The 19665-nt window shown below is 41.4% G+C and overlaps 1 protein-coding gene across 2 annotated transcripts in view; it reads left to right on the top strand.

Annotated features, from left to right (window-relative positions):
- Nucleotides 1-19281, top strand: part of MAJIN (membrane anchored junction protein) — a 30440-nt gene extending 11159 nt beyond the window's left edge. Inside the window, exons 6-11 of one of the 2 annotated variants that reach the window (XM_068911253.1) lie at nucleotides 2262-2293; nucleotides 3173-3282; nucleotides 6892-6946; nucleotides 14678-14750; nucleotides 15178-15322; nucleotides 18933-19281. In XM_068911253.1, coding sequence (XP_068767354.1) covers nucleotides 2262-2293; nucleotides 3173-3282; nucleotides 6892-6946; nucleotides 14678-14750; nucleotides 15178-15322; nucleotides 18933-18978 — 461 coding nt within the window. In that variant the 3' untranslated portion in view covers nucleotides 18979-19281. The remainder of the gene's footprint in view (nucleotides 1-2261; nucleotides 2294-3172; nucleotides 3283-6891; nucleotides 6947-14677; nucleotides 14751-15177; nucleotides 15323-18932) is intronic. The other variant, XM_068911254.1, reaches the window with a different exon arrangement.
- The last annotated feature ends 384 nt before the right edge of the window (nucleotides 19282-19665 follow it).

Below are 19665 nucleotides of genomic sequence, written 5' to 3'. Positions count from 1 at the left end.
TAGCACTGCTACAGTTATTACTGCAGTCTGTTTTTCTCATTTCTGTCATCACTGCCTGATTTAAAAAAAGCAAATATCTTAGTTTTTTGCTATCTCTGGGACTCCCAGATGATGAAACAGAGGCTAAAACTTCTACAGTGAATTTCCATCTAATCCCCAGAAGGGTTGAGGACATATTTAAAAAGCCCTGTGAGGCTGAAGGTCCTTTTGTAAAGAGCCTTGGCAGCTATAAAGGACAACTATGCTGTTGAACAAAGGCTTCTGGTCTTTCCCATTGCTAAAGGACAGGAACCACATGTCCTGTCTCAGGTTCATTAGAAGCATCAACTACCACAGTATAATGCAATTTGAAGGCTCAAAGGAACACTTTTGAAGCCGCATGAATAACCTTTCTGGCTCAGCCTGAAGAGCTGTTTAGCCAGTATTCAGCCTGAAAGCATGGTTGATAACAGTTGCTTTGGGAGCATAGAGCATATCCTCATGCATAGAAGGATACATTTTCCAGGGTAGCTTCCCAGCTTCCAACATTAGAAAGGCTTCCTGAGTCCTCTCCGTTTGTGCTCTTCTCCCATGAAGTTATGAAGTTGCTTTTGAAAGATACTTGCCCATTTTTCAACACTAGCATTACGTACAATGAATTTCAGGATGTACTGTGTGAACAAATTCTGCTGTTTATTTTACACATACTGCTAGATCACTGAATTTGATGCCCCTTTGTTTTTATTTGGGGAGCAATAGTAAATAAGAATTCACCTTCCTTTTCTGTGTGCCCATCTTGAATTCACACTCTGTAGCTTCTCAGTCATGTTTTATTCCAAATTAAAAAGTTCAGGGTTGTTTAAATATCCTTGAACGGAAGCTTTCCAAAACCTTGAGCTCTTATGTATTGTTCTTCTCTTTATCTCAATCTACTATATCTTTGGGTTGGGGGAAGCAGAACTGCATGCAATGCGGATGTACCATAGATTTGAAGGAGAACAAAACAAATGTTTTCTCTTTTGTTCTGCATTGCTTTTCTAATATTTCCTTGCTTTCTATTTGCCTTTTCAACCACTGCTGAGTATTCGACTGGTATATGAAGCATGTATGAAGCAATACCTAATGATTCCAACTTTCATTCCTTAATGGCAGCAGCAAGGTTAGAGCCAGTATGTGTGTACGTAGAACACATTTTTTCCTTCCTTGTGCTTTACTACATTTGCTGACATTGAACTTCACCTCTCATTTCATCACATTCTTTGCTTATATTTTTGTAAAGAAAACAAGCAATTATTTTTCTAAATAATGGTAGTAATAATAATAATGTCTTTTGTATAACCAGCAAATATTGCCACTTCAGTAGTGTCTCATTTTCAGGGACTTCTGTGAATTTACTGAACAGGCTCAGGCCCCAACTGAGATCTCTGTGGGACTCCACAGCTAACCTCCACTGCTGTGAAAACTGAGTGTTTATTCTTACCATTTCCTATTTTTAACTGATTTTTGATCTCAGAGGAAATCTTTGATTTATGACTTCTTAGTAGATATTGTAGTCTTCTTTCCTTTATAAAATGTAATTTCTTACCAGTAATTTCTTAGTCTCACCCGTATGCTTGTGTTGTAGCATCTCTAACTATACATACCATGTTTTGATGTAAAAACTTCTAAACATGGAGAATTCACTCACTTCCCTGCAGACCTTGCTACAGTATTTAATTGACCTCCCCAGATATTTACACAATATTTCTATTCTAAAATTATGTGCAGCAGTTTTCAGGCATTGGTAGTTCAGGTTGCTGTTCACAGGGACTTTTCTTCTGGAAAATCTGTATGTCACATGCATCTGAGATTAGATGCTTAGTATTCTAAAGAGCCACATGTTTGGCTTGTCCTTGCACCTTCCATCTGATGCCTAAAACATAGATTGTTGCTTGCAGTTCTTCAATTCCCTTTCTCTTCTGAAATGTCTACTAATTTGGTACCCTGTGATACATTGCTATGGATTTTAATATAAGCCTTCAGCTCCTTCAAGAAAAGCAATTTCCCCCATTCCATCAGTATGTGTTTTTTACGGGCAAGAATTCTAATTGTGAAAGAAATATATTTACTGTTTTTTCAATTTCAACTTAAGGTATGCAAATCCAGCATTGTTTCTAAATATAAAAATATATTTCTAAGTCTTATTCTCTGAAATTGAGGTGAAGTGCAAAAATGTGCTACTAAGTTGGCTAAAGAAAACCCATCCTAAATATTCACCAAGTTTTATAACGCCTCTGTTACAGGTAAAGAAGTACACAAGGGCAGTTACAAGATTGTAAGTTGTATATTTTTTTAAGTTGCATTCTAAATAGTCTGGAGAACCAGAATATATGTGAAATTTTCAGATCGGAGAAGCAGAATATATGTGGGTATTTCAGATAAGAGACAAAGAAAAATTTCAAGACAAGCTATGCTATGGTTCTCATCTTTAAAGGTATCATTTCAGTCAGATAATTAAACCAGAACTGAATTCTCACCCATACCCATTCAAGTTGCATGAAGTCTTTCTTTTAATTACAGTGGACTTCGAATGAGGTCCTACCTCAGGACCTGAGGGTCCTGCTGGCTTCCGTTGCATTGGCTGGTTTCAGTTCTCTGCAAGTCTGACCTGACCTGTTGAATGGTTTCGTCTTCTTGACAGACTGTATGAGGTCAATATTTCTGAATTGTTAAGTTCCTTCTTAAGTACTGTATGTGTGATAAACAATAAAGTTAAACTTATTTGGAAATTCTTGGTTTAATGAGAGCCCAGGGTAAGTTTGTTTCCAATGATACGGGTAAGTGTCTGAAGATGGAGGTACTTCTGAAACTCCTGCAAAGAAAATCCCCCTATCTCCACTAGCATTACATTCCTGCTAAAATCAAGACCTTTCTCTAAACATGGATCAAGAATGATGGCCTGTAAAATAATACTATTTGGTTATCACCTTTGAGCATAATTCTCTGAATGGCCCCTCAATGGTTATCTTCTATTTGAATAAAGAATCTAATATTTAATACATTAATCTTTTTTTTTTTTGATTTTCATTGTATAGGCATCAACAGTTTTCCTAAATACAAATGTATTTTAACTCCAGAATTTGTTATAAAATAGAAAAGTTCTTCAAAAGTCAGAACAAAATTTTGTCAACACTAAGTCTGCAATGTTTTCAAGGTCAAGGAAAGAAGTGAAATGTCAAAAAGTACTGAAATAGAAGGAACAGTGAAGAGGAGAAGAGTGGAAGAGGAAGCAGAGATTCCATACCCAGAGTCAGATATGGACAGGTCAGTTGACTAGAAAATATTACTCCAGGGCATGTATCACTGTTTTTATTATTTCATGAGCCTTCCTTATATTTCATTATTGTGTAATTCTTTGCCCCATTCTCCCTTCTCTTCCAGACATGCCAGAGTTTAAGCAGTATTGCCCATATTTGGAGAAAATTATTATATACTTGTCATGTTCCTGTGCCATCAGATAGGGGATATAAGTCTTCCTGTTTAACTCCTTGTGATAATATTATATATAGAATGTCTTATGGAAATAGTTCGATGCTAGGTTTCCGAGGAGCAGAGTCTCACATACATCTAGCAGCAAAATTAATAATCAATTTAAATGACGGTGCAGTAAAGTAACAGCTTGAGCTGGGTGCCTCCAGGGAGGGACCCCAAACAAAGAAATTTGGGGATAATTATACTCCTTACAGTCTTATTTCCCCATCTGCCTGTGACAGTCTCTTCCAGTCTTCTGTACTGAGTTGGTGGTCTCCCTTTCCTCTTGATTGGTTCGTATCTACATCCCAGGACAGTTGCTATCTTCTTGCTTCATAGTGCCTTATCTTAGCCGAAGTTTAACTGTTACCTGTTCATTGTGTTCTGTATCTTATCCGAAGCTTAACTGTTACCTCTATCTATTGTGTTCTGTATCTTTGAGGGCTGTTTCTAGCTGGTTTTGCAGTCGCATCCTCAGCAATGTCTCTCGAGCTCATTTATGATTCAGTCCTGTGGCCTGCAGGCTTCATCTACTTTAGGCACTAGCACTACGCTGGGCGAGAGCTAAATTAACTCCCTTTTCTAACAAATGTATATATCTCTGTTCCCCATAGAGAGTGGGGAACTACTGTCCTGTGGAGAAAAACCGAAACAACTGAAGACAAGAAACTGTACAAAATAATGTATTGGCCCACACACCTGAGTGAGACCCAGTAGAGGAAGAATTGGGAACAATTTTGTAGCTGAATCTCAGTCTGTTCCTCGGGATTTGCAAATGGTTCTGCCTCTCAGCTTGAAGCCGATGGCAAAACACATTTGAGCCTACCATTTTCACAGTGCTTCAAAATCTCTCAGAACGTGTACATGTGTATTTGTGTGTGCACATGAATATTATGACAAGTCTTTCATGTCACTTTGGTAACTAAAGTACTCATATTGATTCCAAAATAGATCTACATCTAAGGATTTCAGACTTTTATATTTTCTGTTAGTGCTTGACTACCTTTCAGATTCAAGCCCAATATTATTTATATTCTAGCTGGCTTCTTTACACTCTAAAGAATAATGCTTTATTTCATACAGTTTAACATTTGTTGCAGTTTTTTAACTATTGTCTATTTTGGTTGTGTTTGTAATCTGGATATTTTGGGTACTTAATATTTACAAGTACATGACAGACAATCTCAGATCCAAGGTTGTGATCTAAAATGTTTATGCGCGCCTTTCTCATCCCCTGGTGGTTTGCTGACCATGTCAAGTCATCTCTCTTGTTTCCTTATATTCTAACCAAGTCTCAAATTTATTTCATGCAGAGATTATAATAGGTGAATACTGAACCAGTTCTTTTCCTGTTCATACCAATATAATACTTTCATTTATTTTGCCCATCTGTTTCAAGAGTAGGTCATAATAAAAACTGTTGGAAGTGCATGAAGAATGAGATCAAGATCTAGAATACTTTCTAATCTCCTTGAGCCAGTACGTGAGTTTCTCTTAATCCTGCGTTTTGCCCCAATACCACTATTCCAGAAAATCATTAAAACAATTCTTCATTTTTAAAGTGCATTCTTTATTTCCAAATTAAATTGGCAAGGCATCAACATTAGTCATTTTTCTGATTTTTCTGTTAGACTGAAGAGCTCAATCAGTCTGAGTATTTCCTCTCTAGAAAGGTATTTGTCTACTGTAATTGGACCATATCTTGATCTTTTTTTTAGTTTCTTTTTTTTCATAAGCTAATTACATGAACAGTTTTAAGTTTCATGTGGTCCTTCCTGAAAGTATTGTATTTCTCTGAAGAGCGTCCAGTTCTTTAGTCTATTTCAGAGTGCAGACACCAGAACTAGGCACAGTGATCCATTATTGGTCTCACAATACCTCTGCAGATCTGCGGAGAAGTGTACGTTATAATTAGAACCCTGTTACCTGAATAAAATATACAGTTCTGTACATAGACTAAGTGTATGTCTCGTAGAGACACTACTTCGCCAGGTTTGGTAATAGCTAAATGATAGGATGATTTGGTAGCTGGAAGTCTGAGATTTGTGTTTTTGGGAGAAAATATGATATGCGCCTAAAAAAAAAAATCAGAAAAATAAAAGAATTCTAACCTGGGAACCCACAAAGCAGTTCAGACCAATGGTCTATCTAGCCCAGTTTCCTGTCTCTAGCATTTACCAGAAGTGGCTATCTAGGGAAAAGTAAAAACAGAACAAACGTATATGATACCCCTGAGCACTCTTCCAATGTCTAATTATTTTCAGCTTAGAGTATTTGCTGAGGTTAACGTAGCTTGTCCAGTGAACAACCCTCACAGGATCGTTTTTCCCAAATGCATTTGTCCAGTCTCCCTTTGCATCCATGTCCGTTTTTTGCAGCTTTTAAAAAGATCTTTGAACTCTTCTGTCAAGGAGTTCCACTGGTCAACTACTGTTGGAATGAAAAATCACCTTTATTCATTTGAGTCTAACTCCCATTAATTTAATTGGATGGCGGTCTGGTTCCTGTGCTGGGAGAAACAGTGAATGGTCGGTCCCCCTCTGCTCTCTCCTTGCCACTCCGATTTTTTTAAACCTCTCTCATATTCTCACATATATCTTGTTTTTTCCTGGCTGTCAACTCTTATTTGTCCACTCAGTTATATCTCACTGAGAAGACATTCCATACCTTTGATCGCTCTTGTTACTCTTCCTTTAGCCTTTTCCAGTTCTGTTGTGCCCTTTCTGAGGGGAGGAAACCAGACCAGGATATTGTATGCCCAAGGTGTGGATAAGCAATGGTTTTATACAGTGTGGTAATTCCATTTTCTCTTCTGTCCTCTTAACCAAATCTAGTGTGATGAATTATTAGCAAAAGGTATGTTTTTTGGCTGCCATTGAATGTTGATCTATCCAAACGTTGAGATGTCACTCCCCTAGTGGTAGTGGTCACCTCAGAGACCCCTGTTTTGTATGTGAAGCTAGGATTGGTTTTGCCCGTGTGCATCAATTTGTACTTCACTACAGTGGATTTCATCTGCCGTTTTATTACTCTATCACTTGATCTTGTAAGGTCCTTCTGTAGTTCTTTACTATCTGCCTTCTCTTTGTGTGAATAATTTTACAGGATTTTGCAAGCTTTCTCAACTCACTGTTCATCCTCTTTTCAATGTCATTTAACAGTTTTGTTCTCTTTAGCTGCTTGTTTGTTTTAGTGAAAAAGCAAAAATCCAGAGACTGCTGTGTGTACACTTTTTTTTTTAATGAGAATTTGAAACAGAAGTCACAAATGTATATTAAGGGTATATATCTTGTTGGCTAGAGGTCCTAAAAGCCTATAAATATTTATGGTAGTCGCTTAAATATTGCTTCCTTCTTGTGATTTTTTGTAAACTCAGTTCTCATTTATTTGACTTATTTTTAGAACAGCAGCTGGATGTGTTCACAGCATGAGTAAAGCAAAGTGTGGATTTGAAATGGTAAGTTACAGAAAATTCAGAGAGGCACAACAACATTTGTTTAATTCTAGATTTTTAAAATGGCATGCATAAAAATGCCTTCAGATAATTGTCTTTCTTTTTTTACCTGCAACTGTGACACAGACATTCTTGATTCTGGCTCATCAAAATTATTTGAATGATAAGTTTTATAGCGGGTCTGCACAAAGCTTTTCTAGTCTCAAGCTAAGAACACCAGGGGTAAGCTTAGCCCCTCAGGTATGGACCTGGAGGATCCTCTGCCTTGTCTTCAAGACTCCAATATTCATTATCTCTTATCCAATAGGAGATGCTTGTAGAAGCATCTCCTATTGGGCCCTTTGTCTGTACCCCTTCATACAGAATTCTACCCTCAGCCTCCAGTGAATGGTGACCTTGACACTGAAGTCAGTGTCACTACTTATTCCATACTAGCAGCTTCCTTGCTCAGTGCAAATGCTTCTGTGGGTGTCTGCTTCTTCATGAAACAGCATGATGACTTTTCATCAGGTGGATTGAGAACTGGCTAGATGGCAGAACTCAGAGAGTTGTGGTCAGTGGCGCAGAGTCAAGTTGGAGGCCTGTAGCTAGTGGTGTCCCCCAGGGGCAGTCCTGGGTCCAGTCTTGTTCAATGTATTCATCAATGACCTGGAGGAAGGGACAGAGTGCACCCTCAGCAAGTTTGCTGATGATACTAAACTGGGGGGAGTGGCTGACACACCAGAAGGCTGTGCTGCCATTCAGAGGGACCTGGCCAGGCTGGAGAGCTGGGCGGAGAGGAACCTCCTGAAGTTCAACAAAGGCAAGTGCTGCAGGGTCCTGCACCTGGGGAGGACTAACCCCCTGCACCAGGACAGGCTGGGGGCTGACCTGCTGGAAAGCAGCTGTGCCGAGAAGGACCTGGGAGTGCTGGTGGACAACAAGTTGAGCATGAGGCAGCAGTGTGCCCTTGTGGCCAGGAAGGCCAATGGTCTCCCGGGTTGCCTTAGGCAGAGTGTTGCCAGCAGGTGGAGGGAGGTGATCCTGCCCCTCTCCTCAGCCCTGGGGAGGCCACAGCTGGAGTACTGTGTCCAATTCTGGGCTGCTCCCCAGGACAAGAGAGGCATGGCACTACTGGAGAGAGTCCAGCGGAGGCCTGGGAAGATGATGAGGGGACTGGAGCATGTCTCCTGTGAAGAAAGGCTGCGAGAGCTGGGCCTGTTGAGCCTGGAGGAGAGAAGACTGAGTGGGATCTCATCAATGCCTACAAGTATCTGAAGAGGGCGGTGTCAAGAGGATGAGGCCAGACTCTTCTCCGCGGTGCCCAGCGATAGGACGAGAGGCAACGGGCATAAACCGAAACACAGGCAGTTCCATCTGAACAGGAGGGAAAAGTTCTTCCCTGTGAGGGTGACGGAGCACTGGAAGAGGTTGCCCAGAGAGGTAGTGGAGTCTCCTTCCCTGGAGATATTCAAAACCCGCCTGGATGCGATCCTGGGCAATGTGCTCTAGAGGACCCTGCTTGAGCAGGGGGGTTGGACTAGCTGATCTCCAGAGGTCTCTTCCAACCTAAACGATATATATTGAACAAGACGGGACCCAGGAATGACCCCTGGGGAACACCACTAGATGCAGGCCTCCAACTTGACTCTGCACCATTCACCATAACCCTCTGAGCTCGGCCATCCAGCCAGTTCTCAGTCCACCTCACTGGCCACTCACCTAACCCACACTTCCTGAGTTTCCCTACGAGGATGTGACGGGAGACGGTGTCCAAAGCCTTGCTGAAGTCCAGGGAGACAACATCCACTGCTCTCCCCTCATCTCCCCAGCCAGTCATTCCAGCAGAGAAGGCCAAGCATCAGATTGGTCAAGCATGATTTCCCTTTGGTGAATCCATGCTGACTACTCCTGATCACCTTCTTGTCCTCCGCATGCTTAGGGAGGACCTCCAGGAGGAGCCGTTCCCTCAGCTTTCCAGGGATGGAGGGGAGGCTGACAGGCCTGGAGTTCCCTGGCTCCTCCTTCTTGCCCTTTTGGAAGGCTGCAGTGACACTGCCTTTCTTCCAGTCCTCAGGCACCTCTCCTGATCTCCAGGACCGTTCAAAGAGGATGGAGAGTGGCCTAACAGTAACATCCGCCAGCTCCCTCAGCACTCGTGGGTGCATCCCATCGGGGCCCATGGATTTGTGGATGTCAAGTCTGGACAAAAGATCTCTAACCTGATCCTCCTCAACCAAGGGAGAGTCTTCCTTTCTCCAGCCTTCCTCTCTTGTCTCCAAGGTCTGGAATTCCTGAGGACTGGCCTCAGCAGTAAAGACTGAAGCAAAGGAGGCATTCAATAACTCTGCCTTCTCTGTAGCCTTCGTTAGCAGGGCATCCGCCCCATTCGGCAGCGGGCCCACGTTTTCCCTAGGCTTCCTTTTGCTATTGATGTATTTGAAGAAGCCCTTCTTGTTGTCCTTGACATCCCTTGCCAGATTTCATTCCAAATGGGCCTTAGCCTTCCTGGTCGCATCCCTGCATACTCTGACAACGTCCCTCTATTCCTCCCAAGGGGCCTGTCCCCTTTGCCACATTCTGTAGACTTCCTTCCTCTGTTGGAGTTTTGCCAGGAGTTCCTTGCTCATCCATGCAGGTCTCCTGCCCGCTTTGCTCGACTTCTTACTCAGCGGGATGCACCGGTCTTGAGCCTGGAGGAGGTGACGCTTGAATATTAACCAGCTCTCCTGGAGCCCCCTTCCTTCTGGGGCCCTACCCCATGGGATTCCCCTAAGTAGGTCCCTCAAGAGGCCAAAGTTAGCTCTCCTCAAGTCCAGCGTTGCAATCCTACTCATTGCCCTGCTCCCTCCTTGTAGGATCCTGAACTCCACCATCTCACGGTCACTGCAGCCAAGGCTGCCCCCAACCTTCACATCCCCAACTAGACCTTCTTTGTTTGTTAGTACAAGCTCTAGCATTGCACCTCTCCTTGTTGGCATCTCCATCACCTGAGTCAAGAAATCATCAATGCTCTGTAGGAACCTCTTTGACTGTTTGTGCCTAGCTGTGCTGTCTTGCCAACAGATGTCAGGGTGGTTGAAGTCTCCCATGAGAACCAGGGCCTGTGATTGTGAGGCTACTTCCAGCTGTCGGTAGAACGCCTCATCGATGACTTCCTCCTGATCATTTGTGAGATGATCATTTGCCTGATGATTGTTTGCTCCAGAGGTGACGTAGTTCCAGAGGTATTAACAGTTGCGTCCTGAACCCATTGTGTTCTCAGAAGAACCTTCCTGGCCTCTTTCCCTCTCCAACTGTTAATGAGAGAGCCTTTTCAGAGAAAGCAGGCCTCTTTCTCATGGGATTGTTCAAGAAAGAAGTTGCCTGGTAGTACTAAAGGAACACTTATTTCCACCATTCCTTGGGAGGTGAACACTTCTATCACATACCTGGATTTCCGTGTGTTTCTGTGTGAGAAGATAATGCCCCCATTTCAGGAACCTTTTGGAACTCTCAAGAACTGGCTAGGCCTTTACAGAAATGTCTTTTGTCGGCTTGCTTGAAATCTCAAACACCTAGGGAATACTGCCTGCTTACCTTTATAGAACTGGTTTGAAAGGGTCAGTCCTAGCATAATCTCTGTGCAGTGATTCATTGCATATACAATTGTCTGCAAATTCAAGAACTACTAGTTGCAGGGTTATCTTCAGCCTGCACAGATAAACCCTTATATTGAGACAGCCCCTACCCTTTCATAATTCCAAGACTTTCTTTCAGAAGTGGGAGTTTTGACAAGTTTGTTCGTTTGTTGGCTTTTTCAAGATAGGAGACTGCCTGGTAACTTTTTAGGAGTATGGAGTACAGAATAACGTCTCTAAAACGAGGAGGTTTGTTGATCTCTAAGACCTCTATCATATTTTTCTCAGCTCACCTTTGCAGTATTAGTGACAGGTCTCTGCACTCTGTTCTTTCTGGTTTCTTTTCTCAGGTACTCCAAACACTGTTGGTGGGAGAAGAGTCATCCTCTGAAAGCTGCTCTTTGCTCCACACTTTGATATAACCACTGTCCCAAGACTTCCTCCTGTCTTCGTACAGCGTCTGAATTTCCCAAACATTAGAGTCCTTGAAAATTGGAACTCCAAAGCATATTGGACCCTGAGAAGTAATGTGGTGGACTGCAGGCAGCACCATAACCTCTCACTAGGTTAACTACAGCACATTCCCAACCCCTTCCAAGTAAACTGGAACTATAGTGAACATACCAGTTGAGATGAGAAGAGCGCGGGAGCAAACTTCTCCAGAAAAGATCACAGAATCATAAAAAAGTTGAGGTTGGAAAGGACCTCTGGTCCAACACCCCTGCTCCAGCAAGAGCCACCTAGAGCAGGCTGCCCAGGACTGTGTCCAGATGCCTTTTGAATACCTCCAAGAATGGAAACTCCGCAATCTCTCTGGGCAACCTGTTCCAGTGCTCAGTCATCCTCACAGTGAAGAAATGTTTTCTCATGTTCAGATGGAATTTCCTATGTTTGAATTGGTGCCTGTTGCCTCTTATCCAGTAACTAGGCACCATTGAGAAGAGCCTATCTCTGTGTTCTTTACACCCTTCCATTGATAAGATCCCCTCTGAGTCGTTTCTTCTCCAGGCTGAACATAGCCACTAACATGCTGGCAGCCAAGTTCTCTTTGGCCTCTACACTGCCCCTGGCATACCTCTTCCAGCCCAACAACCGTTTCACCTCTGCACTTCCTTTCATTAGCCAAACTGACTTTTAATTCCCTGAAATTATTTCAGTGTGTGTTTGACATATATTTTAAGTAACCTAATTTTTTCAAGATTTTGTCACTTTTTTGTGGTGTGCTGAAGGCTCACAGCGTGATTTCTCTTTGCGAATCCATGCTGACTGCTCCCAATCACCTGCTTGTCCTTAGTGTCTTTGGAGATGGCTTCCAGGGGCATTTGCTCCCCCATGATCCCAGGGACTGAATAAAGCTGACCAGGCTGTATTTCCCCAGTTCCTCCTTCTTGCTCTTCTTGAGGATAGGAGTGACATTTGCTTTCTTCTGGTCCTCTGGAACCTCCCCCAGTCACTTCACAATCACATCGGCCATCAGGGCCCAGGGACTTGTGTATGTCCAGTTTCTTTAAATATTCCCTTACCTGATCTTCCTCCACAAAGGGTAAGTTTTCGTTGATCCAAACTTCTCTGGTCTCAGGGGCCTCGGATTCCTGAAAGCAAATCTTATCAGTAAAGGCCAAGGTGAAGAAAGCATTGATCCCTTGACCTTTTCTATGCCCTTTGTAACCAGCTCTCTTGCTCCATATAGCAGTGGGCCTGCATTTTCCCTCATCTTTCTTTGGCTTTTGTAGAAGCCCTTCTTCTTACCCTTCACATCCCTCACCAGATTAAACTCCAGGTGGGCTTCAGCTTTCCTAATCATGCATGCTTGGACAGTGTCTCTTCATTCCTCCTGGGTCACTTGTCCCTGCTTCCAACACTTGTATACTTCCTTTTTCCATTTGAGTTTAGTCAGGAGCTGCTTGTTCATCCATGCAGTCCTCCTGCCAGCTTTGCTTGACTTCCTGCTTGTTAGAATGGACCATTCCTGAGCTTGGAGGAGGTGATCCTTGAATATCAACCAGCTTTCTTGGACCTCCCTTTCCCTCTCAGACTCTGTCCCATGGGATTCTTCCAAGCAGGTCTCCAAACAGATCAAAGTCTGCTCTCCTGAAGTTCAGGGTTGTGATCCTGGTTTTTGCTTTTTTCCCTCCTCGCAGGATCCTGAACTCCACCATCTCATGTTCGCTGCAGCCAAGGCTGCCCTTGACTTTCACATCTCCAACCAGTCCTTCCTGCTTGTAAGTATGAGGTCCAGCAGAGGACCAGGGCCTGCAATGTGTCTTCCTCCCGTTGTCTGAAGAAGGCCTCTACCTTATCCTGATCAGGCAGTCTGTAGCAGACACCCACTACAATGTCACCATGTTGTTTTGCCTGCTAATCCTGACCTGTACACTCTCAGCTGGGCCCTAACACATCGCTAGGCAGAGCTGCATGCATTCCTATTACTGTCTCACATAAAGGGCAACTCCCCTTCTTCGCCTTCTTGCCCTGTCCTTCCTAAAGAACCTGAATCTGTCCATCACGGCATTGCAGTCATGTGAGCTACCTCACCCTCTTCTGTGATCCCAATGAGATTGTAGCTCTGTAACTGCACACAGACTTATAATTCCTCCTGTTTTTACCCCGTGCTGCATGCATTAACGTACAGGCACTTCAAAGAGGCACCCTGTTGTGTTAACAACCTAGAAAGACATGAGAGCTTTTCCCATAATATGGTCCTGTAGGCACTTCCTCATTTACATGCGTACGCTTGAGGTGATTATACTTCAACCTTGTTTTGCTGATTAGGAGGTCCCATCTCTTTACATCACCTTAGATCCTTTGCTTGCCAGGCCCTGTCCAAGATGCTTGTATCAACCATGGCTTGAAATTTGCACTAGTCAGGCCACTGTTACGCTGAGAGTGACATCCAGTTACAAACCATTATTTTTATGAGTAACAGACCAGATACCATGAGTACTGCATGAGAGCATAGGCTGATGACCTCTATCTTACATGCAATTTTTAGGAGACTAGAGCTGGTTGCTTCTGTTATATACTTTCCATTTGGTTTCTTTTGGTACTCAGGAAGATTAGATTTAGAGAAAAATGTATCAGTAGCTCCTGTTTTTTTCTGAGTTAGCTAAGATCCCAACTGGTTGGAGAACTCCAGAGCAATCTGACCTCCACTTCAGTGCTCCTATTTTATTTTATCAGTAGCATAGGATTTTGGATCCAAATACACCCAGTATTTTAGAATATGTCTCAAAAAGTGAAGGTTCTTGTTAAGTATGAAGAATTTCTGTGTATTTAGTATATATAGGATTGACTTTAGAACAATGGCAATGAATTGAGAAGAAGGAGTATGAAAGTAGCTGAGTCACACATCTGTCAAATAAATTGCATTTTATGCTTCCCAGACTAATGTCTTCCAGGCCTGCAATTTTGACAGGAAGTTGGTCATTATCACAGACTGGCTCGTGTCCTTGGAGGTCCTGTTAAAGCCTCAGGAGCCAGGGGTCTATAACAACAACTTGTTGCAGAATGGGGTATTTCTAGCATTCTTTCTGGACTATGCTTAAGCAGAACAATATCTTTCATTTGATATAGAGATGACAGAACATAGAGAATATATAAGTATCTTTTTCTCTGTCGTGAGGATACATTGGGTTGCTAGAATGATACGGTGCTAAGGCAGTTACCGAGGGAACAGGTGGCTTAGGAGGTGTCAGAATGAATGAAGGTCCAGCCTACACATCCTTCCATGTACTGAGTGTATCAGGTGAAGTGGAACAAAGTCAGGCCACCTTCTTCTGGTCATGTTTGAAAGAAAACTGGCAGGTGATCAGCCTGTCACTGAAGATAGCTTTTGTAGATTATTTAATCATTTGAGACTAAACTGTAAAGGAGATCTCAGGCCATCTAAAGACAGGAATTTTACATCAACCTGAGTTTAGTTTAAGAGGCTTTATTTTAGGTCTGTGAATTCCCTGAGAAGGGAGGGGTAGAAATATATTGCTGAAGAAAGTCTGGATAATAGCAGTAAAAAAATCACAGAATGAGAGAGTACACCTTGTATTTTAATTCTTTAAGCAAGCAAGCAAACAAAAATCTCTTGCAAAATACAATTTTATGTTATGTAACACATTTTTTACTTTGCTTTTCCTTTCAGAATTACTCCAAAGAAATTCAGTGTGAGTATAGTCCAGCATCCCTTATCATGGCCTGTAACCGTAGGAATTTATGTAAGTAAGAAATTCCTGGGTTATTTGTTACCGATTGTATTTGATTTGGTCATATTAATTAAAAAGCTGCAAGGATTACATTGGGATTGATTTTCCTTAAAAAAATATATTTGGTATTCTCCAGCATGTCAGAATAGGAATCTCAACCACAGTAAAGCAGTAAGCCACAATGATTTTGGCTAAGAAGCTTATCCAGCATAACAAATTCCCAGTCACAGAGCTAGGCTAGATAGCTCTTCACTGCACTGGACTGTTAGATAGCAGTTTACCTCACAACCTGTATTCATTGTGATTACCTTAAAATTTCCCAGGCATTTTGTCAGTTTGAGCTTGGACACATCGCTGTCTCTCAGGGTCTGTCACTGGATATAAGTGGAGGGTGGAGGGAGTGAATTTATATCTTTCTTCTTGCTGCTGGTTATTACAGGGGGACCTGTGGAATGTAACAGTGAAAAAAATACAGAAACCAGTCAGGCTGAAGGTGAAATACAGCTACCACAGCAAATGGGCCAAATCAGAAACAAAGGAAATACAGAGTTAAAAGGACGAGGTCTATCAGAGTTCTGGAGAAGGTATTAATATCGCAGCTGTGAGCAGATGCAATCCTTACGTAATGCTGCCTTATAGTGTGTTATTTGCTTTCTCTTAGTTAGGGCAGAGAACTGCTTATGTCATCTGCTCTTTTTTATTTGCTAAATATTGAAGGAAAACTATTTCTGCTGGTTTGTAGAGTATGTTTACATAGCACACTTTAGGGCAGAGTAGACATACTTAAGCAAACTTTAAATGAACTAGTTTGGGTGTGAGATGAAGCTTCAGCTGTGAGGGCAGGGAATGTCATGTGAGCTAATTCACTCTCCCGAGAAGCCGCTTGGCTAGACTATGTCTGGTTCTGGCCGAAGAGTAGATATGTCTTTTGCTATGTGTAGACCAAAGCCTCTCAAGTTAAAGAAACATTCACTGATGTCCTTTCTTCTTGTGGTAAGGCACACATTCCTAATAAGTGTTCCTTTCTCAGCTATCTTTGGGAAAAAAACCCTCAGGGGAGAGATGCTGGCTCATCACATCCATATGGCTTTTATCACATAAAGAGTGCCATCAGGATTAGAATGGATTGAATACAGAAGCACTTTATTGAGCTTTGGATCAAAAGTTTCTCTCAAACCAGGTCTTCTAGAGTGACTCAAATTGCAGACCCTGATAGCCTGCAACACGGCTAACTATGTCCTTGGACAGAAGAAGTTAGAAGTATCACATGTGCCTCTTTTGAGGTCATTTAATCCCTGGTGGGTTATGTTGTGCCTTAGCATTCTCTAGGCCATAGTTATGGACTCTTTGCCTTCTTCCTTCTCAAGAAGTTCATGCAGCTTATGTTGTGACATGTTAGGCAAATTACGGAGAAGGGTAAACTGAAGAGAAACATCATGCCATTGAAAAAGCCATTTCATATCATCAACACCATTTCAGATGGCTATAGGAACTTTTAGAACTTAGCCTGCCATATATTAGATTGCCTATACATGTCTAGAGACAATAATTGAAAAATTCTTCTTTAGAATGATCTGTAATATAACAGTAGATGACAGAAATGTGCATTGAAAACCTCACAGGCAAATATTTGTTAAGAATATACACAGCTGCTGCAAGGAGGAAGTAGAGAAGACCATGGCCTTTCTCCATATAGAGATTTCCAACATCGTTCTTCTATCAAAAATCTTGTGAATCTTCCAGAGGAAAGCAGTGCTTTTAAAGATGAGGCTTTTAGTGGCTTAATCAGGCTTACATTTCTGTTGATGCATTGTTTGGATGGGTTAAGTAAAAGTTCCTTTGCACTGAGATGGTCTTTGCCCTCTTCAATTTTAGAAATTACTTTTCTCTTTTGAGACATGTAACGCATAAGCAGTAGTTTTTGGAAAGAGCTTGATGGAGTTACTCTTACAGTTCACATTCTCTTTTCATTCTCCCCCTTTCTTATTCCTATGCACTGTCAGGTGACGCTGTCCATAAAGTAAAACCCCTAATGTATGGGGATATGCAGGAATTAAATCGCAGTAAAGGTTTTTATTTCAGCAATCACCTAATTTCCCTGCTCTCCCCAAAGGAGATGCTGCTGTTCAAAAAACTTACCACCACTCACGGTCTCAGTTTCAGGATGTCATCTCTTGCCTCTGTCCACCCTAGACTGATGGCATTGGTTTGTGACTTGCAAGCTGTGGGGGATGCAGTTGCAAATCCTTATTTAGCCCCTGCGAGGAAGTATGCTAGATTTCTGGCAGTATGACTTGCTATCATTATGGTCACCTCAGAAAGGGAGCAAAAATGCATAGGCATGCTTCAGTGACTGAGTTAGCAAATGGAGAGCTTTGCTCATCCAGTCATATATATATGATACTCAGAATCTGAGTAGGAGTCATTGGACTAGATGATCTGCAGAGGTTCCTTCCAACGTCAACTATTCTGTGATTTTGTGATTCATGATACCCAAAGTAATGTTCTCCTTCAGACAAATAGGAAGAGTAGAATTAATAGGTGCAAGTCCATTATAGCCCAGGCATTCTTTATCAAGCATATGCAACACTGGACATACATGGTAAATTCTTTTAGTAAGAATTTACACAAACAATTTTGATCTCATGGTTTCTGGGACATCTCACCACTGACCTCCTGCCTCACCTCCTCTGCAAGTAGACCAATCTGAAACAGTTGTACTTGATACCACATGAATATTTAAAGTGCACATTTTTTCAAATCCTTTTGTTATTAAATTGGTAGACAATCCCAATTCAAATTTGCAATTAGGTATGCCAGTTCTGATCCCAGATGGCCATGGCCTTAGCAATATCTATTTCCATCTCAAGCTGAGAAATACATTTGAATTGACCAGGACCAATAAAACACTGTTGCATAGGCACATTCTTAAACTTAGGGGAAATTGTTGTACTTGCCAGGCTTTTCTTACCAGTGACTAAAGTACTGCTCTGAAGGGGCCCCAAGTCAGCTAAGAAACTTCAGTTGACAGTGCCATCTCTTTCTGTAGAGTGAGTACACCTTTTAAGTTCAGAAGTTAGGCTTTGTTGGGTTTATAAGCTTTATTTGACTGCTAGGCTTTCTTAGGAGAACACGCACACATGCACACATACATGCATGAACACGCACAGATTGGAAGAGGCATATTTGTAAAGAGATTAAACTCACATTTCCCAGATGAGACATTAAAATAGGTTTTAAAATAAATCTATCCACAAAACTGTCTTCTTTCCCCTCATCTTACTCTTCAGTCTAGCAATTTTCACTTGTTTCCAAGACAAAGATAAAATTCCATGCTTTCCTGCATGTCTCTAGGACATAACTCTTTCTTCTGAGATTTATCTCCAGGTATGCGCCCTGTTTCTCTTAGGTATCACTTCTGCTAATGATTCCTACTTGCTCTCCCTCACAGGCATTCTGTCTGCTCAATTAGTCTCTAGGAATAAATACTCACATCCTCCTTCTGAAGTCAGGCTTACCTCTTCTTCAAAATAAATCTTTGCTAACTGAAACCAAAATGCAAACTTTTAAGGTTGCCTGTTAACATTATTACAAAATGTTAACACACTGTTAATATTTCTATACACTTAGCAGAATATCATATTCCACCTTCCCTTCCAGGAATACCTGCTTTTTTCCCCCCATTCATTTATCACAAGGTTTCTAAAGGACTTAAACACACTCTCCCTTTAAGAGGTGTCTTCAGAACTTCAGTCCCAGTAGGAGTTTGGCCTTTGTAGCTTTGTAGCTTTGACTCCAAAAGACACCATTTTTAACAGAAACTAAAGCAGCCACACAAAAAATTGCTGGACGCTGCTGACTAAAAGAGTGCTCTCAAGCACATAGAGGCTGTGTGCCACAAGAGCAGTCAATTCACTGGACAATGCAACTTGAACATCTACAATAACTGTTTGATAAGTAGCAGTTTGTTTTGGAAGAAATAAATATTTATATTAATATAATATATGCCGATTTATAACTACTAAGACTAGACCATTGTAGCATGAGCTATTCTTTGTGTTTCCTCTCTTAATTTTTTCTATCTTATTTTATGCTGGGAGTTGTGTCATTCAGGGGGACAAAAATAACCTTGTTATTACACTTCTCAGAAAAGTATTTTAAGTATAATGTACTCTTTTGTTTTTGTTTTCCCAGCATATTCTTTTCTCCATTACAGCATCTTTTTGGTGGAAACAACTGACCCTTGAAGTATTATTTGTTGTGAAAAGGTAAACTTGTAGTGTGAATGTCAGGTTGTGTTGTCTCTTTTGTAATTCAGCTTTTCACGTTGCTTGTCTCAGCTATTAAACGCAATTTCCTTTGTTTACATTTTCAAATTAACATACTGAAGATGCTGGGTTAGAAATAGTATGGTTTTTTTCCTTCACAAACTGTAGTTCTTGGAAAAAGAGTAAAAAGTGTTGCAATTTTTATCTTTAAATGTGATTAATGGAATTTTACATTTTAAAATCATATGAGATTCTAATAAAACAAACATCAACTTGGAAGCGTGTGTTATTTTTATTCAGTCTTACTGAGTCTGAAACTACTCTTCACATCCCAGAAGTAACTGTTTCTTGTATTAGATGTATTTCTATACTATGCTTCACAGAACTGAAGAGGTCAGAAAGGTGAATATATTTTGCATTATATTTTTCCACAACTCTACAACTTTTGCATTTATTTATACCTACAGAACAGCCTAAGACATTGTTATATATGTATCATTCTATTTACAATCGAAAATTAGGCCAGTCACTGTTTTTTTTCCGAGAAAATACTGAGCTTAGTGGCAGGAATTACTAAATGAAAGTGCATGGCTTACATATGTAGTGTGATGAGGCTCGAAGTTAAAATTTCAAATGTGCCTAGTACATGCTAAGGCAGC

Source organism: Struthio camelus, chromosome 17, assembly GCF_040807025.1.
Source record: "Struthio camelus isolate bStrCam1 chromosome 17, bStrCam1.hap1, whole genome shotgun sequence".
NCBI classification, from domain to species: Eukaryota; Metazoa; Chordata; class Aves; order Struthioniformes; family Struthionidae; genus Struthio; species Struthio camelus.
The sequence above is the reverse complement of the archived record's forward strand: the minus strand, read 5'-3'. Positions and strand labels throughout refer to the sequence as shown.